Genomic DNA, 26595 nt, shown 5'->3' on the forward strand with positions numbered 1-26595 from the left:
GTTTCAAAAAATCTGTACTTGTAGTATATTAGAGTAAAGCTAATTTTTATAACAAGTAAGAAAATTCACCCTGAGAAGGGCTAAGTGCATTGGTATAGGAAACACAGAGTATTAACAAAATATTGATTAAAAAAGAAATGCCGCCATTTTTAAAACGAAAAAGATAATAATTTCTGTTTGATTTGATTTGATTAAATACCCTTAAAATAGTGTATAACATAACATAATGTTTACATTTGAAAATTCCGAGATTCGAAAGAGTGACCCTCAGTTTTTGGCACACTCTGTATCGGAAAAATATTTTTACGTTATTCTTTGGGGTTGACTTAGTGGAAAATAATTTTTTTTCATCCTTGATGCCGCGGCGGGGGTATTTAATATTTATTGACACGATATTACTTTAAGACCTTACAACATGAGTGGTATTTTGTCACAAGAACTTGCGCATTAATAAACAAACAAACAAATCAAAGTTTACTGAGGTTGTTCGGAATCAAGTTCCGTTGGGAGATGGTAGGAGTAGTGATGATAATGGCATCTGTTCATTAGATGTACAGAGAAGTATTTTGAGGCTTCCAAGGAAGTTTAATTGCAAATCCATCCATCAATACTTGGATACGATGATTTATTTAAATAGCTTAACTTTTACAAAAATCATATTACAAATTTAATTATTCAATAGTTTGAACATAGTCTATGATGATGGTTTATCGCTTCCCTCGTTTGTTGCCAGGGGGAGGTTTGCCAAGCTGGAAACTCTGGTTGTCCACGGGCTGAGGAGAACTCAGCAAACTTGACCCGGGCGACTGCAGGAAGTTTGATGTTGAGGAGGGATTCAGACTGGATATCGCAGAAGTCCCCCAACCTTGAATCACAATCATTGATGGTAAGTAAACAGTAAAACTATGATTAATTATAACTTTTGATTTTACACGTGAAAAACAATACCTACAAGCAATAGTTAAATTTCTAATTTTGATTATTTAATAATCAAAAAGTAAATTTTATTGAAATAGTTTATACTTTTTACTAATACATTTGTGCTTTGATACATACATATAGCGTAAATTTTGAAAGGATTTTAAAGCAGACAATGATTGCCTTTTCGGCTCAGATTGAGATTGGTTTGTTCAGAGTCTTCTTCACCCCTGCAAAATCAATAAAAACATGCCTTGGACGTCCCTCGCTCCGGGTGGGATGTGTGAAGATACGTTAAAATTTTTTTCCCTAACAGATTAATGTTGGTTCTAGGGCCCTCATACATGATATATCCAAGAAAATCAATAATTAAGTACAAAAAAATCTTAAAGTAATGTAAATTGAGTCACTTTTAGACACTGATAAAACTAATTATTTTTTCATTTTCAACCTTTTGAGGTACAAGAGCTCTAATACAACTATTTTATCCTGGTTGATGAAACTCATATTGTGGATCCCTCCAATTCAAGAAAATCTGTTGAAAAACGGCCTCCGAAACGGGGGACGAAATTTGCATGTTTTGTCGGAGGCTACTTTGCTACTAGCCTTTTACAAAACTTGGCTCAGGCGGCAGACGAATCACCGACGTGTCGATTTAGTAGTTGTGTGCTTACGATGTTTTCAGAATGGCGCGCATAATGACCCCGCGCTACCCGCCCGTCCTCAACACATTCCCCCAAAGGTCATATCCCCAAAACGCAGGGTGATGAAGACTCTTAATTATAACTATTGTTTTTCTTATAGGAAATCCACAAGCTATTACAGTAGATCTCATGGTAAGACCAAGCACACGTTGTGCAACGCCTTAGCCAACTGAGCTACCATGCCACTGTCGTCCAAATGGGGCGATTGCCACAATAAGCACACGTCGACACTAGCAACCGCAGGTTGGATTCAACAAACTAAGCAATATGTGATGAGCTTTACTCAGCGGTAGGGCTTGAAGTGTTCACTACAACAAACTCCATTTAGTGTTGTCTGGTCTATCACAAGTAGAATCATCTTGTGGGAAAAAAAACTATCATTTTATCATCCCGTAATTATGGTTTTTGAATTACCTGAGAGAGCTGAATTCCCAGAGGAGAAAGTCACAGGCTTATCCTGGTTGATGAAACTCATATTGTGGATCCCTCCAATACCTGAAAATAAAAAAAAAATAAAAAAAAAAAAAAAAACATCAAGGAATACACTATTTCATACACTCCTTCAGTTGGTTTAAAATTATTACATTGAAAATTACAAAGCAATTATTCAGTTAAATGTAATACTAAGAATTTTCTTTAATTCAACAGGTCTTAATTGTTGTCAAGAAGTTGTTTATGATTTTATCCAACAATTCACATAGAGTATCACACAATTTTATCAAAAAGGCTAAAATGGATTGAACCTTAACAAATTAGAAAGAGAACTCACTACTGTTACAAAATAGCATGTATTCATGTATATCATTAAAATTTTAAGGCAATGCTGTTTCTTTTTAGTGCAGGCTCTGATACAATATTGGAGACAAATCAAAAATTTAAAACTTCTTCATAATCACACTTTATTATTTTGCCAGGGGGTCATTGAGAAGGTGATTGTGATTTTAATGCCAAGGTATGAAAATGTTTTTATTTTACTGACAGCGCCCAGCTTGAATCTTGTGTGTAACGATTTCTGTTGGCAAGTTCACTACGTATTATAGAAGGGAAGTGGATTGTCCCCAGGAAATTCAACTAAAAATTTTCCAATTTCTTCAGTGGGAACTTCTAAAAATGTGACATATCTAAATAGATATGTTACAACAGCCAATTCTGAGTCCACTCAAAACGTTTACTATTGGGGAAATGGGGGTTTCATATAAAATGATTTACCTATCACTTAAATATCAGAAAAGAATTCCAAAATATAATCTTTTCACCTGATATGAATGGTTAAAAACTTATATTTTTGATTCCTAAAATATCTTCTTGTTATATTTTGCTTTCCTTTTATAAAATTAAAAATCAATTACAAACACCTATATTGATAACCATATGTAATAACATGTATAAAAAATATATTAACACATATACTAGATGACATACTAACTGGAAAAAGGAGTTGGTCCTGTCATAGGCAAAATACTTGCATGCTGTGGTTTCTTTACAGCAGATGCATTTCTGGAGGAGTGCTCAAAGATGTTTGTGTGGTCCTTAAGGAAGTGACGACGTAGACTGAGGTGTCGCTCCTTCTGTGCGATCACACCAGCGTGGGCTGTCTGTAGTCTACCAGCCAGCGCGACAAAGCTGTCATGCAGCCTGCGTAATGCCACGGACAACTCTGCAACCAAACAACACATAAGTAGTTAGTAGTTTCTGTCGTAGGTCTACCAGCCAGCGCGACAAAGCTGTCGTGCAACCTGCGTAATGCCACGGACAACTCTGCAACCAAACAACACACAAGTAGTAGTAGTTTCTGTCTGAGGTCTACCAGCGCGACAAAGCTGTCATGCAGCCTGATGAAAAATCAAAATGATCCGATTTTGATGAAATTTGGTATAAACATGTAAACCTACATTTATTAGAATGAGTTCGCAAACCAGCATGATCGGACTATAAGAACGAGGGTTTATGGGAGGTTTTATGGGGTAAAAATAGGGTTTTCCCATTTTTTTCCCTAAAAACACATAATTTCACAATTTCATTCCAAACCTGTAGGGCTTAAAAAACAAATAATTTATTATATTGAAGTATTATTGTGGGCCTAATGGTTACGGAGAAAATTCAAAAAAATTGTAAATTAAATTCCCATGTTATTCTTATGGAGAATATAAGTCAACTGGGTCAACTGTTGTAGTTAGCTCTTTTATGAACATATTTTGATCAAATTTGGAAAATACATTCACTTCTTACTAACCTATACATATTTCAAAACAAAAAAACCCTTTTTTACCCTCCCTGTTGCAGCAAACCTAAGTAGGTACTCGTTAAACTAATTCTATTTAAATAGGGAATAAATGTGATATTTTTAAGGAGGCATTTTAGTGTTAATCCAATCAGGCAAATTCGCTTAGTTTGCAGATTTGCTGTGGCGGGGGTTAAGTGGAACCACTAGTTTACTTACACTGTGTATATATACTTGATGTTTTTTGGTAAATAAGCCTGCTGTTAAACCAATCCAACACAAAATACTGGCCTAAAGCCATCTGTGCTAAAAACGATATATACTTGGTCAAATTTAAGTCCTCTAAAAGTGTGTGTAACTAAGCTTTTATATTTGTTAACAAGTATAAACTCGTTCAAACTGTTATGGGGTCATCCTTTGCAAGAAGTTGCGGAATTAAAAACATCTAAGAGGGGTAAACTATCTACGGGTGAACTGAACATTTTTATTTAGGGTTCAGGGTATTCATAAACACAATATATGCAATTTCACTATCACATATCAACATTTTGGTGCAATGTGTGTTTACAATGAAAAAACGAAACATTGAAATTGTCTTACCTTGAGGGGTTAGAATAGCAGGGTATGATAATGAGTTGACATGTTTTTCAGTGTTGTCAATCTCTTGACGGAGAACTTGGATGTCTCGCTCAAATTTGGACACCAACTGAATGAAGAACTCTAGAGGAGCTACGTTGTCATTCTGCAGCCCCGGGGGTGTGTCGTGTGTACGTTGAGCCATCTCACACAGGGAGAGACACTGAGTAACAGAGTCTTTGTTATAGCCATGAAACAGCACATTATGGAACTTCACTGAACACATGTTAAAATATAAAACAAGATTTTACCTCTATACTCTATACGATGGTTGCAATGAAAATTGTGCATTTCCGTGTTTTTAAGGGTAAAATTTTTAAAAAACCCAATTTTTCAACAGCTTGAAAGCCCCATAACATGCCATTCCCATGACCCAGTCTTGCTTGTTTGTGAACTAATTCAAGTTTATCCAGGTTTACTCATTCATGCTAAATTTCATCTAAATTACCAAAGTTATTGTGTTCACGGACACACGCACACACATGTGTGTTATATCTATAATATTAAAACGAAACAGTGTTTTTTTATTTCACGATTCTGAATCAACCACTCGACGGATTTTCATGATTTTTGTGTTGAAAGAAAGATAATTTTGAGAACTAGGGAATGTCGAAGCCATAATTTTAGTTTAGGGTCCCAGTTTTTTAGAAATTAAGTTTTAATTTTTAAAAAGTCTAGCAGCCGACGCTAAGATTCTAAACTAGCTATTGGCATAAATTAATTTGCTTAACATAACAGCTGTAAACATTCAGCTTTTGTGTCGCAAATTAAGCATTTGGATAAAAATGTAAAGACATACTTAGGGTTGACTTATTTATACTATGTGTAATGCTAATCATTGATACGTTCAATTCTTCTGTAAGAGGATGACAGATTAATTTAATATACATAGTAAAATACTAGGATGTTAAAATTATTTTAAAAAAGCAATCTTTGTAATCTTCGATTTGTTTTAGAGCAATATAATTTGTTTTAACTAACAGCTGGTTAAAATGCCCTATAGAACTATGAGGTTATTTACTCAGGTTTTGTCATTGATTATGGGAAATAAGTAAGATTAGTAGACCACCGAGATAAGTAACACCATCGATGTGTACAAGTCGAGGCTCTGTACACAAGTTAAATAAAAAAAGAAATGCAAATTATTTTACCGCTCAACTTTTTTGGAAAGGGTAGGAAAATCACAAGTTTTACATGTTTTAATTCATCTTGGCAGCTTTTTGTTTACAAACAATGTTTTTGAATGCCTGAACTTTGCTTGGATTAGGCCCGGAAATATTGATGTCATAAAGATGGAGATCAAGAATCCTCAGGAATACAATTTTAAATTGCCACCACAACCTCAGACGGGTATTATCCAAAGATATAAGATGAATGACATAGATTGAACACAACGTCATCATTGACCTAGGATACTGCAATTAGACTAACCATCCTTTTATGAAATCTAAAAAAGTTGTTTGGCGTGTGTTTAGTTGTGGTTACGTTTGGAGGCGCTGAATATTTTATAGTTTAAATAAATGAATATGGGGAATTACGATGTACATGGATTCAATGAGGGTGGTTCAATTATCAAGGATATTGGAACTGATAACGGAATGGATAATAAACATAGACAATTAATTACGTCACTAGCTTTACTAGCGTTTTTACTTTTTAAATTCCTTCAACATGTGCCCAGTTCTTTTGTTCAAATGAATATTATTTTTGACTCAGCTGTTTACAAAACAAACTAATATGTTGTTGTGTTTACTTTTCTTTGTTTAAACTTATTTATTTAGCAATTGATGCAGTGAAATTGACATAAAGGATGTGTGTGGACGATTCGTTTAGTGATATCAGGACACCAACGTTATAATTATGTGTACTGTGAATTGTATTGGATGTTTTCGTTTTATTTTAGGGAGTTTCTATTCAGACCTACTGGAAATTTGTGTATAGTATAAGTAATTGTATTGTGGTGATATTGATTATGGAAGAGGTAGGTATGCGATGGAAGGTGATATCATTGACTAGGCCTATACACTTCTCAATTGATAATTAATACTCTTTCTACTGTAGGCTGCAATAAAATTTGTAAACTAGCTGTTCTGAATTATAGGCCTACACCGTTTTGACTGAATACTCCCCGTACGTAGGACGGGCTAACACCTCGTATAAATTAAAACACAACATACAAACACACACAACTAAATTATTATTATTATTTTTTTTATTGGTGTTTTTGGCCTCTGGGGATATCAAAATGGAGAAAGTAAATTGGTCCCTACTCTGGGACTTTCCGAGCCACATACAGTAATAGCTTTTTACCAAAAGGCAAATTCTCTTAAACGACCTAATTATAAACAATAGCACGCCCTCAAGTTTTATATTCAAACAATCAACTGTCTGAAAGTCTTTTCCCAGGCGAGTTAGTTGTGTAAACATTCTTCATTCATATATTCCTGTGATTTAGTAAATCTTGTGTGTGTTCTTACCTTAGTTGTGTCAGCTTTCAGTTTGTTGGCAATCACTCGGTTCTTTTGTAAGGCACTTGATACAGAGGTAAGCAGTTGTTTCAAAGCTTCTGTATCTTCAGTGACTTTGTGCATGGGTTTAACAGGGGCACGTGACACTTCACAGCTTAAATTTTTCTGTTGCTTCACAAAGTTTCTGAAAAGTGGTGAGTGAAATTAAGTGTGAAAAGTGGACTCTTTCTCATTCAGCTATTCTGCTATCCTAACAATCCCCATAAAATCTTGGCCATTGTGCTATATGTTACACCCTTAGTTGTATATTTATTATGCTATTTATTCAAAATATACGTGCATTTATTTTGTTTCAACTTGCTTTGCCTGCACATGTGCGATGTAAGATTGTTATATACGGTATATTAAGAACTTTGAAATCCTTTTTGACATTTGACCTTATTGATTAGAAATAATACTATTTCCAAAATATTATTTTTAAAGTTAACTGAAAATAAAAATTTCACACAGTGATCTACTGTAGTTTAGTTGTTTGGCCATTACTCAATTTTGATAAACTATGTGTACACACAATCACCAGAACTTTTAAACATTTTCAATGCAATTGAACTTGTCAAAATAAACCAAAATAAATTAATATACACATAAAAAGACAGAATCACACACCTAATACACATTAAAGGCCGTAACACATTAAAAACCAGCAATGCAGCACAGGCGAGGTTTGTAGTCTAGATTGAAGGCTTCAGGTGTCATGATGCAATTTCACCAACAGTTTACCACTACAATTTCTTAAAAAAAAACCCAAATAGATACTATATTGTAAAATATTTATGCTACATTAATATTTGCTATACAGGGTGATAAATATTTTCTGGCCTTTGCAGCAAGTTATTTAGGCCAATACAATTTTGTAAGATTTGTAATCAACCTTAAAGTTAAGAATATAATGGAAACTCCATGTACAGTATCGAAACTTAAAATTATTTAATTAAAATACAAAATTGATGGTAAAAGAAAAGAAAGGGTTCACAATACCGTACTTAAAGTTTACAAAGAGTGGGAATGAATTTACTAGTTAAAGCTTTAGGCTAAGCCTATTACAATAGTTCTAATTTGGGTTCAGGTGTTATAACTTATTGCATGGATCTTTATCTCAGGTGGGGTGATCGAGCGGCATTTGAATTTAATCTTGTGATTATAAGATAGCCTAATTAAATTTTGTTTTGAAATATAAAATAGGTTCAAATTATTTTCTGATTGGTTGAATTTATGACTTGATTGGTGTTTCTTGACTTTGAATGTTAGTATTTAAATGTTCCAAAAATTAGGCCTAAAAATGTTCTAATGGCTTCCAAGGAAAGAAAATGTCTACTGGAGTGATCTCACCAAAAATGGATGTCTTCTTCATGGTAAATTTCTTGATGTAGTAATTATTAATGTTCTTAACAAGGACGGTTCTTCTTTAATCAAATTTCAATAATTTAGGTTCAAATATAGGCACTTTTTTTATAAATTTTGATATTAAAATAGGCAGTTTACAATTTATCTCTTCATACTAGCTCAGCTCTCTTGGAAGTGATGCAGGTTTGATGTATTGTTGTACTCACACATGTCAATGCTGACTTAATCACAGAAAATTGTAGGCCACTGTTCACACATATATTATAACAATTTACATTTGCTAGAGAGCTAAATTATAATTTTGAAAAGTTCTTTAAATAAAATTATGTTGAATTTGAAGCAAATTTGTTACAAAAATTATAGACTATTATATATTTACATGAAATTAGGTTATTTGGAAATTTTCTATATTATATTGTATTGAATCAATTATCTATTGGTCTGTTTGGCCATAATACTATACATGGTTTGATGAAGGGAGATTGATTGACATATAGATAAAAAACATATGGTGAAAATTAAATTACTCTATGCAAAAATATCAGTGGAAATATTGAATTGTTACAGATTTTGTGTAAAAAAAAAGTCCTGGGACGGTTAAATATTTTATAAACTAACAACAAAAACAATAGTTACAAAACTTGATACAAAGTTACTGGACATAAAATAAGTTTAACACAACGGACAGCCGTGACAAAAAAGGCAACAGTACAAAATATTCTTGAATTTGCAATGGGGCATTACCCACTCAGTGGTCAGAAGAAAATCTTTAATTGAAGCATAGATTAATATGCTTAAAAAAAGAGCATACAGTATTTTGGAATTTAGAATTTTTCCAATGAGAACGTGGTGTAATAATTAAAAATTCAAGAAACCTTTGAAAGGGTGCCATTGTAATATACTCATGAACACCTTTAATTTTATGTTTACATCAACATATGCTTAGTTTTAAGATTTTTCTTACCCCTAGCAGGCTGTCCTGAAGAGGCAGCATATAATGTGTTAAAATGATTTTTATGCCTAATAACTTTGTTCCAAGTTTTGCAGCTTTATCTTTATTCGTTTTTAAAATATTTAACCACCTGGGGACGTTTTGACACTCTGTACAATACATTAATCAACCCTCCACCCCAAACCCCCCCCCCCTGTACCCTGTATTAAGGATCAGAACACTATCGTTTACTACCTTTTACTACCGACTACCTTTTGTTTGGAAAATAATCATTTCCCATTACATGTACAGTATTAACAGCATCAGTCAGTGCCAATATACTTACTTGAACACATCAAAGGTTTGCATTATTTCTTGATTCACTATGTTTTCTTTGACCGATTTTGCATCTTTTTGACCTGAACCTACAAATAAAACATTTGATCAGATATACAGGCCATACTATACTGTGTATTCTCTGGATTTATTAAGGTACATAAACATTCCAATGCCTACTTGGGCATATAAAAATAGTCAATCTTTTATATACATCTAGCTTTAGATTAATATTAATTAAGATTTCTTGGGATCGCTTTAAAAATTTTAAATTTTCACAAATAGATGGATTATTTAATTTTCAAAAATTTTCTGTGAATTTGATATGGTTACCGTCAAACTTTAATTACACCGTGAAATAACATTGTTTCTTAAATTCACTAGACAGATGTCTGATAAGTCAACTTTACCTTGGGTAGTGGTAGTGTCAACACCACCAAGGCCTTTGAAGATAGCAGGAGCTGAAGTGGTTGGTGCAGTGGTGGTGGAACCAGTGAACAGGGACCTTGTTCCAGTCCCCAGTCCAGACGACACTACAACAATCAAGTAAGGGCATTATAACATAAAACCTGTCACGGAAAGGATATCATCGTCATCTGCGATCGTGGCAAAATTCTGAATATTCTCCATCGATCACAGAAACGCTATCCTATCCTAGTCTTTCGCGCTCACGGTAAAATCCTGGATATCTCCCGCAGTCCTGAGTCACCATCATTTCCTGTGGTTATCATTGTCATCTGCAATCGCGGCTAAAGCTTGGATATTTTGATAGCCAGAACTAGGGGTCTGCGGTACAGAAAATTTAAGGTCGGTACGGTTCGGTACGGTACAATATTTTGTACCTCGGTTCTCGGTACAAAATCGGTACGGTACGCGGGTACCCGTATTTTTGGGGTTTTTCTTCTCAGAACTGTATTTAAACCATTATTTTTAACTTTAATACATTGACATTACTATGAAAATGGATAGTATCCTACATTCATGGTTTTCTAACAACAATTACTGTACCACACATTATTAAAACAAAACCTTTTACTACTACGAGGATTGCATCAAGAAAAATCACAGTTAAGATAAAGGCTTTACCTATTTACTCTGAGATACTTTGAATAGCCATGATAAAGTGGTTTAAAAATAGGATAAGAGTTTTTATGAATAAACATGTTTGAAACATTTATTGACAAGATAATTTCACAAAACTGGTAAATTATTTCCAACCAACACAATGTCTAGTTGTTTTTTTAAATTGTTAAAAACATATAAAAGCATTCAGTACGAAGACAGTGTAGTTTTGCCAGCTGTTCACAGCAGACAACAATGAAAAATTGGAGGTTATGATGAAGTAATGGCAAAGAGCATTTTTTTTATCAGATTCAAAACTAAGATACCGGTAGGTAATAAGTTTTTTTATGAAACTAAAATTTGGATTATCACAGAGTAAGATTATTGTCTTTTCATTTACAAAGTTAACATCCACAATATCAATCATATCAATCATTAGTTTATATCTCAGGCTCAATCAAATTTTCTTAGTATTTTTTAAAGCTGTTCCAAAGAATCAAAAGACCCAGGCCTAGACCTAATTATCTAGGAGGGCCTATATATAAATTGATTAGGTTACAATGAGGGTAGCAAAATCACTATCTAGTTCATAAGATTTAGATTGCATAAACTACCTTCAACACAATAAAAAATACAGGAAACTAAAAAAACATTTGAGCTAACAATATAAGACAAGATACAGAACATGCAATGACATAATTTGAGACCGAGTAGGATTGCATAACAAAAAAAAATATGCAAACAACAACAACTATGCTTGTGGTTTCATCAATTAGAGATGTGCGAGCACAGGTTTTTCAGGTCGAGTCGAGTTCGAGTCAAGTAATTGGCAAAAGATTCGATTCTCGAGTTCGAGTGAGTTTAAACCCAAAAGATCGAAGGATGTGTAAGTTTAAGTAACTCCTTAGGCCTAGAGCATGTAACTTGTAAAACAACCTTGTTACAAGCTGAAGTATGATTATAAATAAATTAATTATTAATATTTGTGCAGTAACATATCAATATAATGCATAGAAAATAATTTAAAACAACAACAATAGAGCTCATAAATGAACTTCTACTTCTGTGAAAAATAGGTAAGTGAGCATATATTTATTTATCCAAAAATTAAATACATTAATCCCTATTGATAAGTAATATTGCATAATACTTGGCTAAAATTACTCAATACTTGCATCTATTAGTTATTAAGGTTGCAATTACAATATCAAGTTTAATAAAGAGATTTATTCTAAAACTTGAAATTTTATTTCCTACCTTTTCACCTTTAGTTTTTTAAGTTTATTACCATTATTCTTTTAGTTGGTGTGGTTTTTGTAACAGTAGGCCTACAAAATTTCCAATGGTTTGACAGTGGGTAAAATAAAAATAAATTTTGAAATTAAAGAAAATTAAATTTTTTAATCTTGTATGTTAATTGTAAACAAACATTCTGTAAAAATACTCAAAATACATGTTAAAAATAAAGTGCAAATAGGCCTACAAGTAGTCTACCTTACTGATAAACAAAACAATTGTAGATTGGAAATTGTACGGAATAATGTAATAGGCTCATACAATAGTAGTTAAAGAAATCAAATGAAACCTAGACATAGGCCTAACTCACTATAATCAATTGTATTCCATGCACATTAACCACATTAATGCAAGTTGTCATGAAGGAAAACAAACTATGTAACCTAGAAGACCAAGTGCTAGCTAGCACTTAATTATTTTGAGATATTTGTAAGCTTTTTTAGGAGTGCTACTATTGTCTTTATGAATGATTTTATACTTATTTATGAGTTATCTATGTTTTAAAAGTTTACAGAATAATTATTTTCAACCACGGTAGCATCAATTTATAATTATCAACTTATAACAGATGCGTTATTAAGGTCAATGACCCAAAACATCATGATTGTGCAATGTTGTATTTTGACATAAAAATGTAAATCATTATATTAACTCTAATTTGAATATTTCTCCTGGTCCCTTGCAGATTGTATTTTCAATGCTAAATAATTAATTGTGGCCAATTCAAATTATATTTTTGATGATTCAAATCTCCTATACAAAAAGACAAAAGTCAAACCAGGCAAGGAAAAACCTGCTATTGTAATCCCCCTGCCTCTACCCAGCCATTTCGGAAGTGGTGAAAGTCTAGTCTGGTCTAAATATAGCTCCAAGGTCTCACCCTCCCCTTCCCCCCAACACCCCACACCACTCGCTGTTGCCGGCTCATCTCGAGGCATAGCCGTCTCTAGTAATAGGCCGCGGCCTTCGATGTGGCAACGCCGCAACTCATCCCCACCCTGGTCCAACTCCGGGTATTGCCGCCAGCGGTAAAACGTGCAACGTTTCGCCAAAACTGCCCTTATTCACATTAAAAGCTATCAAACTGGAAACAGTACAATAGATTCATTTTTAGCATGAAATGGTGCTTACAATGTTACACATAGTATTACGAAATACTAATTAATACATGTTTATATAAATGTATATTCACCACTTAACCCTGAATATTATGCACAAGCGCTATACATAGTAATAAAAACTGATCCAATTTGGAACCTAATGAGTTTATTAAAGAAAATACTCTTAAAAATAGGCCTAGAGAGATTGTAGCCGGTTTGAATAAAAAAGAAAGGTTTATTTTAAACATATTTTATTCAAAAAGAGATTACACTGTTCAGAAATATGAAGTAACTTAAGATAATATTGTGACTTTCCTTTTACTGGATTTTACATTTAGTTTGTAATTTTTCCTTTTTGTGTAGTTACTAAGAAGCACATTTGACATTTTAAAAATCACATCTGATGCTAATTTTGCATAAGCCCGCCCACATTCACAAGATATACTTAAGTCTACTACAATACTGTTGTCATTAAGAATGCCGATTTCGGCTAAAGTTACTAGATCACGTCTCTGATCGCTGCTCAGTAAAAATGTTTCTTCGAACTCTTCTGATATTAACGTCTGCATAATACCTAGTACATGTTTACCTATGCAAACCACAAAATCACTAGGGACAGATAAACCACCCCGGTTAATAGTTTGAAAATAAACATCATCTGTGTTAATTGGGCTTACAACCAGTGAAATACAACTTTTACATTGTATGTTAGTCGTTATTTTGAAGCTAATATAGCCACACACATACAGTAGGCCTGATTTGTCAAAATCCACATTATCCAAATAGTTATCATCTAATACACTCATAAGTCTTTGGTTCATTTGTGTCTTGCTTTTAGGGTTGGAATAGGAGCTAGACTTACTTTGTGTAACAATTATAGATTCACAAACATTAACGGAGAAAGGAATTTCTCCATAACGAACCGAATGGAGGCCCAGTAAGCTTTTAATTCTTATTTTATGTTCAGCTTCCATAACCTGTCTGCTGTCTCACTGAAATGTGGTAGTTATCCCCCGCTAACTGTCTATATTGTCCGAATCTCGACTCTAAACAGTCTGTTTGAAGCTTGGCAGTTAAAAAGTAAGGAGCTTGGATTTCTACTAGAATATAAGTAATTATTTCCTTAATTACATAAGTGGTATGGTATAGTGAGTTATACCCTCTGGTATATACCCCTCAGTTTTTAATGATTTTGGGTGGTTACTATTGCACCCCGGCACGACACACTTATGAGGCATAATACACTGTCACTAATACCATAGTGTCCCTAATTGTGTAAAACAAACAGGTTAATCACCTGTGATGTGCCGTGTAGCAGTGCAAACTAATGGCGGGAGCCCGCTAGACTATGCCTCTGATGCGACGTTGCCAGATTTCGCTCGCCGCGGCCTTATTACTAGAGACGGCTATGCTCGAGGTCATTGCACAACCCCTCCCTCCCTTCTATTGTTTTGCCGTTTGTAGTGTTTCTATTCTGATTTTATTTTAAACATAGATTTATTGCTTGTAACAGTTTAGTAGTGGAATTTTCTATTGTGAAACAGTACTTTAAAACAAAATCACTACCGATCATGTCATTCTGTGTCAAGTCCAGATTATGCCATTGCCAGTCAGTCGCCGGCGACTGCTTTGAGTTGACCTGTTCTGTTGTGACAGCTATAAAAATAGGTTAGGACAACTACCTCTTGCTCATTTATACACTGTAGAAATATTTGTATTACTGTAGAATCTATAATAATACAAATTATAAAGCATTTTATGCAAACACAAGTTACATTTTAACAAATATTGATTTTTTACAATTTTAAACCAAACTCGACTCGAAACTGCCGAGTTTCAAGGCCGTACTCGACTCGTACTCAAAATCTCGAGTACTCGCACATCTCTATCATCAATAGAAAGATAAAATATCTATTACAAATATTTTAACTTATAAAATAAGATTGTAGATTAGTTACAAGTTTAATATGTAGCCATAAACAGTTTTATTGCAGCAGGCAATGGCCAGCGGCAAATTGAGTATTCACGAAAATACTGACTGAGTTAGATATAACATTTAACAGTCATCATAAAACTATTATTTTTTTGATAAAACAGAATTGGGGAAAGTCGTAAAGAAATAAAAGTGATAAAACTCCAGTGATAAAACAGCTCTTGGAAGTACTTGAATACAACAATTATTATTGTGATAAAATGTTAATGGATTTGGGACTGCTAATGGGTTTTTTATTGCATCATCACCCTCGTAATAAATTATGACGATCGTAAACAAACATCTGATAAGACTTTTATCCTGAAAGTAATTCATTATTATAATAGGCTGTACCGAACCGAATTTGTACCGTATAAAATGCTGTACCGAACCGATGACGGTAATTAAGCTTGTACCGTACCGTACCGACTTTTTCGGTGCACCGCAGACCCCTAGCGAGAACTTTTTCCCGTTTTTCATGCGAGTCCATGATAATTTTTTACAATTGCGGCCACATCTGAGGTGATTCGTGATAGTTTCCCGCAATCACAATTTTCAATGACGCAAAACAAAAAATCAATGTTTTCGGGCGGTTTTATTGCAGATTATTCAAAAATCCAATTTTCTCAGCTTCTTGCAAAATTCTTAAATTCTATTTCGGTCATTAACATTCATGTACAATTCCCAAATTTCTAGGTTTCCATGTTGGGTGAAAACCTATGTAACACCTTACATGAAATATCTAGGTAACTAGTGAACCTGTGCGGCTCATCACGCCGCAAAACAACATATCAATTTAGAAAACAAAACCATCGTGTTATATATTGATTCTAAGTCGAAAATAAAAAGTAATGAATGAAGCATTAGATGGAAAGTAGAGAATCCATTTTCTATCCTATTTTATTTACAAAAGTACTTCCTTGAATAACTTACTAAGTTTTTAGTTGTGAAATCACCTTCAGGAAAATTACCCTGGTCAGAATTTTCCGTGATGAATATGGGTACACCATCAAAATATGTAGCCCTACTTAAAGCAACATAAAGCCCATGACTGAAAACTGGTCTGGGTAAGAGCAGTGCTACTCTTTTAAGTGATTGCCCTTGTGCTTTATTGATTATCATTGCAAATGATAAAGCTAACAGAAATTGGCAGCTTTCCATTTTAAATGGTAAGTTTGTTTCCAACGGGCACATTTTTATCCTCGGAATCAAAATATGTCCCCTCTCACTTGTTCCAGTTAGGACTTTTACATTCTATTAAATTGTTAACCATTTTGGCCACTTGGAGTCTTGTTCCATTAATGAGGCCCTTTGGTGTATTGATATTCCTCATCAATAAAACCACTGCCCCGTTTCTTAAATCAATCTGTGTCTTGGCAATCCACCGACCTCCATATTGTTTAAAAACTCTGCTGGGCATTCTAGATGGGCGTTTAAATGATCTCCAAGCAAACTATAAATGATTTCGTACACCTTGGGCTCACCTGGCAACTTTTTCAAGACTTTGTTGTTGATCAAATCACAGTCACTGTTTTTGGAGCTATGGCTTTGTCTTTCATTTTGACCATTTTGTATACTTTCAACGACGTTTGGTTGGATGAAACAGCGCATCCAACTCCAAGCATTTTTGCTGGCAAAATAGGGAATCCATCTGCTTCCTATCAGCTTTAGCCTATTTGAACTATTTAATTTCCTGCTCGTGCACGTATTGCGTCATGAAGTTTCATATATAGCTCTGCTCGAAGTTTTGACTGTTCCCTATAAATGAAACCGAGACGTTCACCTTCAATTCTGGTAAAAATTGCAACTATATATTGAAGTTTAACCTTACCACCACAGCAGAATACTGAAGCCTAACAGATAGCCTGTGGGCCTCGAGTGTGTAGTTGTCAAGTCGATCCCTCCATAAGGGAAAAGCAAGGGATAGGCTATTGTATCAAGACCTGAACAATGTGCAGCCAAATCTTCTGGGGTCCCATTTTTAGGTTAGGTACACAACAAATAATTTTAAAAAATTTGTATAGCAACAAACATGAATTAGTAGTATAGGATTTGTTTTGTTTTGATTTATAAATAAATTGTCTGGTAGATCAGCTGTTTCGTGTCAAATTAATGAATGTCAAGGGTTTGTGATTTTAAATATTACAGTAGCCTACGGTTTTGTAAATCATGGTAACTTTTTCTCAACTAAATTTTACTATTCCCAGCTTTAAAATAAAGTAGTATGATCCATTATTAGTATACTTTAATATACATTGGTTACCAAACGTGATAGAATTTAATATACATTAACAGTCATAATAAACACTAATTTTTTATGTAGTAGACTTTGACTATTTTCAACTAAAAACATATGTTTTTATAAATTAAAAATATCTCCCATGTTATCCTTATGGAGAAAAAACTGACTTTAAGGGCCTCTGACGCCCTTACCAACGACTTTATCATAAATCTAATACCGTTGGGCACAACTACACGTTTTAACCTTTATTTTGAGACCTCAAACGTCAAAATCGGGCGAATAATAACGGAGGAGTTCGATTAACAAAAAACGGCTTAGCCTATTATATATATAGCTAGATAGCTAGATTCTTCATATACACTGTCCCAGATTACATTGAATGCATGAGATTCATTATTTCAAAACATTTTGTCTCTTGCAAGAAGAAGCCCTTTCATCTTGCATGCGTCATCTTGTTGGCCTAAGTTGTACAGATCAGTATTCAGTGGAAAATTAACAAATTTCTTATAAAAAAGCTGTTTTACATCAAATGGGTGGTCAAATGAAAATAGTTATGTGATTTTCCCACAAAAACACATAAAATAAGAGAAAAATTAGATTTTCAGAAAGATTTTCCCAAAACAATTTTGGTTAAAATATAGTACAGTATAACCTCGATTATTGAGGGTAATGGAGGGGAGGGAGGCCATGGATAATTGAAACCACGGTAATCCAACATGACATAAAAAATACCCAGTGCAGCAAACCTGCCGACTAAGCAAATTCCCATTTGTCTGAATTGATTTTCAAATCTATTTTTAAATAACATTAGGTTTAACGAGTACCTAGGTTTGCTACTACAAGGAAACTAATTAAGTGTGTTTTTAGTAAAATATTAATAGCTTAGTATAAAATAAATAAATTTGCCAAGTTTGATCAAAATATATCCATAAACAAGCAAACTACAACATTTTACAATATTCTCCATAAGAATTATAGTACATGGGAATTTTAAATTTACAATTTTCTGAATTTTATCCGTTACTAATAACCGTAAAAAAACACTTTGATATACTAAATTATTTGTTTTTTTTAGTTCTTTAGAGAGAAATTGGGAAATTTTGTGTTTTGAAAAAAAAATGAGAAAACCCATTTTTTACCCCATAAAACCCCGTTCCCATGGTCCAATTATGCTGGTTCGCAAATTCATTCAAGTTTATATGTTATTATTAAACAATAACAAGTTCACGGAAGTAAAATTGAACAAATGGTGTTTTTGGCCTCTGGGGACATCAAAATTAAAAAGTAAATCGGTCACGGGCCTAGGTCTTATCATGCCACCTATGGTAGTTGTATGTCTAACGGTCACAAAAATTTTTCCAAAAAAGTGTAAATTTAATGTGCATTGCCCAACCATAGAAGTTATCGTCGTAGTAATACATAGTACTGTGACATTGCCCAACCATAGAGGTTATTGACATCGTAATATACAGTACTGTGACATTGCCTAACCATACAGGTTATTGACGTCGTAATATACAGTACTGTGACATTGCCCTATCATAGAGGTTATTGGCGTCGTAATATACAGTACTGTGACATTGCCCAACCATACAGGTGTTTGACGTCGAAATATACAGTACTGTGACAAGTGTTTTAACAGTGTGTATCTGGATCCGGATCCGAGGATCTTGAAAAATTCGGATCCGGATCCGGTACCGACATTTTCTTGGATCCGCCCATCACTACAATATAGTGTTGTATACAATATTGAATATACTGTAAAAGTGTTATACAATATGGCAGTAGCCTAGAACATTTGATAGTAAGTACCATTTAATCGAAAAACAGTAAAGCAGTAGCAGTAAATACTTGATACGAATACTTTGATACTTGATACCCTTGCTCGAATCCATCTGTGGGTTGAAAAACAATCGTTAGTGAATCGCGTACAGTAACGACAGATTTTAATTAAATGTAAATATATGTAAATACAATCTTGTCAATTTGTTTGTAACTATTAATTTTCCACTAAGGCTACTTAAATGAGAGATTTTCAATTATATAAAACATAAGTAGGGGCTGCAAAAAAGGTATTATATAAAAAAACTATTTGTTTATGGTCACCCAAATATATATTGCCTGTTAGGCAGACACAGTTACAGTATTTACTGCTTTACTGTTTTTCGATTAAAAGGTACTCACTATCAAAATGTTATATACTACCACCATTGAATATACTATATAACACTACTGCAGTATATTCAATATTGTATACAACACTATATTGGTTACAAAACGCTAAATAGTGTTATATATTCAATGCTAATTCGTAATGATTGTCATTCGAATGTCTTTGGGAAATTGAAAGAAAACATATGATTTGGGAAAATAAAACACGTTTTGCTCGCACTGACGTCACTATGCACACACCTTCTTTCATACGCCTTGCCACCTATGTGCATATTTTAACCCAAATATGAGTACATAATGGAGTGTGATGCATTGTGTAGCTTTATTACTGACTAAGACCAGCTGTTTCATTTAGTCAAGACCATTTATTAAAAGCCAAATGATCAAGGACAGCTGGGTCCATTTTCAAAATGCAAGTTTTTAAGAATAGGTGGTATTTTCTTCTTACCTGAAAGTGAAAATCCTGTAGAAGCAGTAGTTTTCGGAGCAGAAAAGTTGAGCAAAGATGGAGTAGAAGCAGTGGAGGCAGCAGTAGTGGTAGCACTGCCGAATGTCAGAGTTGGTTTGGCAGCTAGACCTGTACCTTGTGTAGCAACAGCTCCCAGGCTGAACCCTGTACCTACACAGATAACATACAGTTGTACATGTAACTGTTCCATAATGTAATTTGCTCAGAAAAGTTTGCTAAAAATTGTGTTTATGGCATGCTAGGCCCGTTGCCTATTGAGGCATAAGAAAAACTTAATCATGTACGGTACGTTAGCAAGTATGGTAAAGAACTCAATTAAGATATAAAACAAAAAGATGCACCTATAATATATCTTGGAGACTGGAAAATATTGATTAGAAGTAATATAACGTAGCTATAAACAAAAATATTTTGTAAGATATTCCACAAAAGTAAGGGAAAATAACGATTTTAAATTTAAAAAATGAAACATCTTATGCAACCTTAATTGACACCTTAGGTATAATTTTGTATTTGAAGTTTACACTACTATAATGAGAATTGTCTGTTGTATACCGAAACTAAGCTTACCAGCAGAAGAAGCAGGAGTGGAGAGCCCAAAGTTGAGTGTATTCTGGGTGGTTGCTGGGGTAGATCCAAATGTAAGTCCTGCTTGTGTGGCAGCAGTGTTGTTACTGAAACTGAGAGTAGGTTGAGCAGCACCACTGAAGTTGAGGGGTTGTGAGGTGGCAGCGGGTGTGCTGCCGAAACTGAGAGTCTGACTGGTCGCTGGCGTGCTTCCAAAACTGATGGTGGGTTGTGTTGTGGCCGGTGTTGAACCGAATGTTAGACCTGTCGGCTGCTGTGTATTTGTTGTGCTAAACCCTCCTGGCTTAAACTGGGCAGCTGGCTGAGTAGTGGGGGCAGCACCAAAAGAGAATCCAGAACTGGCTTGGTTAGCATTGGCACCAAAGGAGACAGTTCCTCCTACAGCAAAATAATGTTATGAACTTATTTGATTTAGATGACTAATGATTAACAAAGTAATGGTTCCCACCCTTATGGGAGGATTAGTGTGGTCATGGGGAATTAACAACGTTTGTGAAAGAAAATTAACACTTGTGCCAAGTAGGAAAATTGAAATTCTAATGGAAAAATGTCAAGGAACATAACCAGAAAAGCAGCACCAGCATGAGAGGACCTATTCTTGCAGAGGAGAGCGCCATTTTGTTATTATTGGTCCGATTTAGGTTTTCTTTATATAACTTCTTGATCAGCATTTTACGTGTTATTAAATTTACGGAAAGTAAATTAAAGATATGTCTTATAACATTTTGTGTCAATGTCGTTTTCTAAATGTCAATTGTTTAGTTTTGTCAAGACCTGTAAAATGATACTAAACTCGACTATACTTGCCATTTGAAGATTTTGAGCTACCCCCTACCCCCTAAGGGCAAAGTTTTCAAAACTAACCATATTGTAGCCCCTAATTTCTAAGAAGGGTGCCGCAAACCGAATTCAAATATCTCAAATTGTTGAAAAGTTAAGGGGGGGGGGGGGGGTGCAGCCACTCTGTATATAACCTAGGCTAGTGAATTGGTATTATCATAATTATAATAAACTTTTTTCCATAAAAGATTTTTGTTTTCAGGGATTGTGTGATTTTGAACCATGGAAATACTTGCCAAATATCAAAGATTTTTGTTTTCAGGGATTGTGTGATTTTGAACCATGGAAATACTTGCCAACTTGCCAAATAATTAATACATATTATGTGTGTAATAAAGTTGTTTTTTGTAAATATACTTTATCTGAGTTGTGAATATAAATAAATTAATATTATGTAATTAAAAAATATGAAATTATGATTTCAGCAAATGTGACTTGCCTGATGTAGACGCTGGAGAATTAAACTGAAGATTAGTGGCTGCTGATGTCGTGGCGGGTGTTGCTCCAAAGTTGAATCCCCCGGTCGACCTGTTTAAAATATGAAAGGATCTCAGAACTTATATCAAATGAAAATGCATTTTCATTGAGGCAAACAATAGGACTGTGTGGTTACTTCCTTTCTGTCAAAGACAAAACTAATTAATGTTAACAAAACAATAAATAGGTATAGAAAGAGATACTTTGGTTTGTACATAAAATCCAATATTTTTATACAGTATACCAGGCCCGTTTTTGACCCTGTCAGCGCCATGGGCAAAACTAATAGTAGCGCCCCTTTGCAATATACAACAACAGGGTGTCCACGGACCAGAAATACCGGTAAATCCGTGAATTACGCGTGAGTTATTTGAACCGGAAATTATGCGTGAATTTTGTATTTCTACCTGGAATTTTCAATTTACCGCGATCGCGCATGAGAACAGTGACTTATCCGTGATTGCGGGAGATGATAATATGTCTACATTCGGCCGCGGGATATGATCATGTTTTTACCGTGATTGCGCAACGCAAGACGATGAACAATGATGATATCTACAGAGCCGCTACGGTTTCTCAGAATATTGCTGAATCACGGTAGACGATGTAACATTCACAATTTTATTGCTACTTTCAAATACAGAGGTTGGCCCCCTCATGTATCTCAAGAATTTATTCAGCTGTAGTGCTAGCCTACAGTTTGCTTGAAGCCCAATACATTGCAAGAGTGTTCACATTTTGCTTTCTGAAATTGAAGGAACTACAAAATCCCAATACCAACCCAGCTTAGCAATTTCAAGTGAAAGCTACCGTCAGCTGTTTGGATGACTCATCAGTGCCTGCATTATCCGTGTGTGCCTTAGCCTATGGACTATCGTGGGTCGACACCTTCGTACCAAAAGTAAGAATTTTCCAATTTGTACAATAGGCCTATTTATCTTTCTCTGAGACCAACATGACTGCTGCAAACCTACATCATTGAGGATTTCGGACACATAGTTCTTGGTTGAACGATTATTTTTGCAGTGACTTTGCTCTAGGACTAGTGGAATTTTATAGCATCAATAACACAGACATTGAGAGTGAGATCTACACATGGACATGACTCCACCTGATTTTGCCAGAATATCTAGCCTGTAATTTTGTTTAGCTTAAGTATTGTTATATTTGTTGGGTATTATATTGTTGTATATGTCATAGTGTATTTAAATGTTCTTATGTGATTTTGATTCTTAGCTGGTGGCCACCTGGAGTTACTTTCTGCCATTTGACATCACTTTTCAGCTTTGTTCTCCTCTCAATGCTTATTTGTTTCTCCGCATCATTTGTTTCGACACAGATCATCTGCCAAAACTCTTCCCCAAGTATCTGCATGAGTGTATGCAACTCTGTAGGATTATCGCCTAGGCGCCGTAAATATGGTTCGTTGATGCCTGGAGTTGCGGTAAAGGGTATGTCTTTAGGCTTGTTATCTTCATCCAACCAAGGCCAATCACTATCAATGAATTTTTTAGTCTCGTTGTTTTTCTTGTTTGGTTTGCTTTTGGTTTGCCTGGTAGGCTACTGGCAATTGTATTTTGCCCACTGTTTGTTTTTTTGAAACTTTTTTTTACTGGTAGGCCTATTCCGTTTTTTGTTAGATATGCAGGTTTTTCTTTTTTGAGAAGTACTAGGATCAGTAACATTAGTTAGCTAAAACCACTTAAGAGTCCGCCCTGCTTTTTTCAACAGGTTGTATAGGTACGATTTCTTTATGTTTGTTTACTAATTCCAGTAGTAACTTCATCTACTAAACAATGCTGTAAAGCATGATCACCCTGACCAATTTCGATATCATTTGTCGATATCATTACAACTTACTGCTTCATAATCTGGGACATAATTCTCAAAAAGGTTCTCTTCAACTTCGTCGTTATCTTGATCGGTTGTATCGGCGTGTAGTAGAGTATTCCCATTTTTCGCACTATTTTCACTTTCGATTTAAATACTTTCAAAGTTTGTAGCATCAAAATCTAGCACATCAAATTCACGTAGGCGGTCTAATTCTTCGGAACTAAGACCAGCTAAAACCAAATTGTCATTCCACTGATTTTGGTGTTGGTCATGTAGGCCTACTACTTCTAATTCGTCGTCATACTCATCCTCACTCCCACTTTCAAGTAGTAGTCTATCCACCTCAGAACTACGAAGGTTTTCCATCACAAAACACTTCTCAATTTATCGATGCTATCAATCATAATACGGTTAGTAAAACACTACTAAGTGACATTCAGTTACACAATCACAACAAACAATAACTCTGAAGATCATCAACGCTATGTTTACTTCTTGAAATGCAAACTATGCTGACAGCTGACGTTTATTTCAGTGGTAAACAGTGTTGCACCAAGTAAAAACAATATAGTTTGTTATAGTTTAGCATTCAAATCCCTAAATTACTATACAAAATGATTTTACTTTGTTACAATTTAGCAGCGACCACCATTCACAACAGCGAAAAATGTGTGTCTTTCTAACAGGAATAAAATTTGTTTTAATGGGATAAAAATTATATGTTATGGTCCACAAACAGTCAGCGGGATTCACAGATATCTACAGAAGTGCATTTGACTCCTATCCTATCTATCGGATTTTTGTGGAACTACGATGACTGGCAGCGCTAGAAACTAGCGAACGGTAAGTCAGCCTCCAGGCCTGCAGCGGCCGTACGAGTAACGCTCATAAGTCGGCGCCAATGGGTTAAACCTACAGAATTAATATTTACCTTTACCAAAGACACACATTAATTAGGCCTAGTTAAAAACAGTGAGTATTTTTTCCTGAATAAACAAGGGTTTACATAGGGCTCTGAACTTAGAAAATGTAATGATTCTTAGAGCCTTCTTTTGTAGGAGGAGCAAGATTCTAAAGAGGTACTAACATCATGACCACAGCCCCACAGTAAAATACCATAGCTTAAAATGCTATTAAAGAAGGCAAAAGTTGGCCATCCGTGGGTAGTGTCTAGGGATATATTTTATAAGCTTGCGAAGTAAGTAAATTACTCTTGAGAGCCTACTACAAACATGGTTAATGTGTACACTCAAGCCTAATTTATAACCGAGGTTATATACCCAATAACTTAACATTATCATACAGAAAGTAAATAAAAGAAACGTCTTATAACACTTAAAACATATATTTACGCTTATACTGTTACTCACAAGACGGTAAATATACAAAAACGATGTTAAGTGGTGATCGATTTCGATTGGACACTCCAATCATCATCAGACCCAATAGGCGAATGTGAATTCGCGAAGGAGATTCGCCTATTGGGTCTGATGATGATTGGAGTGTCCAATCGAAATCGATCACCACTTACCATCGTTTTTGTATATTTACCGTCTTGTGAGTAACAGTATAAGCGTAAATATATGTTTTAAGTGTTATAAGACGTTTCTTTTATTTACTTTCCGGTAATTTAATAACACGTACAATGCTGATCAAGAAGTTATTTATCATACAGAGTTGAGAAAAATTTGAATCATGGTTACATAAACTAGGCCTAAATAGAATAGATTGAGTCTATTAGGCCTATTCAATAGAAAACCGCCACTTTTGAACCAATCGTTATATTCAATGAGACACTTGATCATATGAACATTAAGGTTATCTAACTTAAACTGTGATTAGGTCTACTGCAGAAAAAAGTTGAATCATCAGCAAAAATTATGGAATTACAATTAACATTAAGACGCAAGTCATTAATTACAACTAAGAATGGAAATGGGCCAAGGACCGATCCCTGGGGCACGCCACTCTTCATTACCGTCCCCTCAGAGAACTTATTGTACAAGACTTTATGTGTGCGGTTAAACAAATAGGTCCGAAAAATGTTTAGCTCCACACCTCTTAACTTATGCTGTATTGTTCAAGTTTTTGTGAAAAGTATGTCGTGCGGAACACAGTCGAAAGCATTAGAAAGGTCACACATGGTGGTGAGTGTGCTTTCATGCTTTTCAAAACCATTTTAAGCAGCAACAAGGCTACCAACTGCGTCCATAGTTGACAGGCCCCCTCGAAAGCCGACTTGGGATTTAGAAACAGATTAACTTACTTATTGGATTCAAAAAATTTAGTACCTGGTGTATCACAGCCTTGGTTAGCATTAGCACGCAGTTCGCTTTCTAAGCGGCCGAAGTATAGCCTGACATACCCTTTTTTTATTAGAACTGTGACTTGACCCATCTCTAGCCAAGATCTGAAAGAACTAACATAGGCCTAGGCCTAGGCCTACAAGATTTAAATTAGGGTAGGCTAACTTAGGTGCCTACCTACCTATGTTCATTGCTCGTTAAATTAATCCTGTAAATAAATATTCTACTAACGTGTTTCCTCCAAGGGAAAAGGATGGTGCTGATGTTGTTGGCGCCCCAAAGCTGAATCCTGCCATGGTTCAAAGTTAAAATTATCAGAAGTACCTTATGGGAGGTTATTTTACAATTCCAAGTTGTTATAACCAAGAAACCTTCCTAAAACATGTTTAGAACATCTGTTACATTTACACTTAATCGACAGATCGAGATTCTTAAAGAAACGGCTAAAATACAAAGCAAAACTAGTAACAAGACTTAATAGTGTCCAGTGTCAGTGTAGGTTGTCAGTTTTTTTAGTTTTCGTTTTCAAATAAAATACACTTTTTACTTTTTTGCCTTTTGTCGTCAATCATTATTTATTTTCATCTTGGATTTTGCAGTCTTCTCTTCTCTTCTCTCTC

The 26595-nt window shown here is 34.7% G+C and overlaps 1 protein-coding gene across 2 annotated transcripts; it reads right to left on the minus strand.

The window, feature by feature from the left end:
• Window positions 1-608: 608 nt before the first annotated feature.
• LOC128986196 (nuclear pore complex protein Nup58-like) lies at window positions 609-26310 on the minus strand. 2 transcript variants are annotated; one of them, XM_054406402.1, is made up of 11 exons: window positions 26207-26310; window positions 21799-21887; window positions 20502-20897; window positions 19911-20081; window positions 10029-10151; window positions 9629-9707; window positions 6957-7131; window positions 4444-4642; window positions 3049-3279; window positions 2037-2117; window positions 609-865 (listed from the first exon to the last, which is right to left on the minus strand). In XM_054406402.1, the coding sequence occupies exons 1-11, from the start codon at window positions 26269-26271 to the stop codon at window positions 708-710; spliced, it is 1767 nt and encodes a 588-aa protein (XP_054262377.1). In that variant the 5' UTR covers window positions 26272-26310; the 3' UTR covers window positions 609-707. The 2 variants fall into 2 exon arrangements, 1 of the variants encoding a protein (XP_054262377.1); XR_008490106.1 differs by having other exon boundaries at window positions 729-865; window positions 3089-3279.
• Between the last annotated feature and the right edge of the window lie 285 nt (window positions 26311-26595).

The sequence above is a fragment of the Macrosteles quadrilineatus genome, unplaced genomic scaffold, assembly GCF_028750875.1.
Source record: "Macrosteles quadrilineatus isolate MER2022 unplaced genomic scaffold, UCM_ALF_1.0 Scaffold_2__2_contigs__length_208266976, whole genome shotgun sequence".
Classification (NCBI taxonomy): domain Eukaryota; kingdom Metazoa; phylum Arthropoda; class Insecta; order Hemiptera; family Cicadellidae; genus Macrosteles; species Macrosteles quadrilineatus.

What these genes read in the sequence shown, in the direction of transcription:
- LOC128986196 (XM_054406402.1), bottom strand. Translation starts at nt 26,271, where the DNA reads ATGGCAGGATTCAGCTTTGGGGCGCCAACAACATCAGCACCATCCTTT. An exon ending in TGCTATTCTAACCCCTCAAG is followed by an intron (nt 3,280 to 4,443) that starts GTAAGACAATTT and finishes GTTTGGTTGCAG; the next exon opens with AGTTGTCCGTGGCATTACGC. An exon ending in TGGGAATTCAGCTCTCTCAG is followed by an intron (nt 866 to 2,036) that starts GTAATTCAAAAA and finishes TTGTGATTCAAG; the next exon opens with GTTGGGGGACTTCTGCGATA.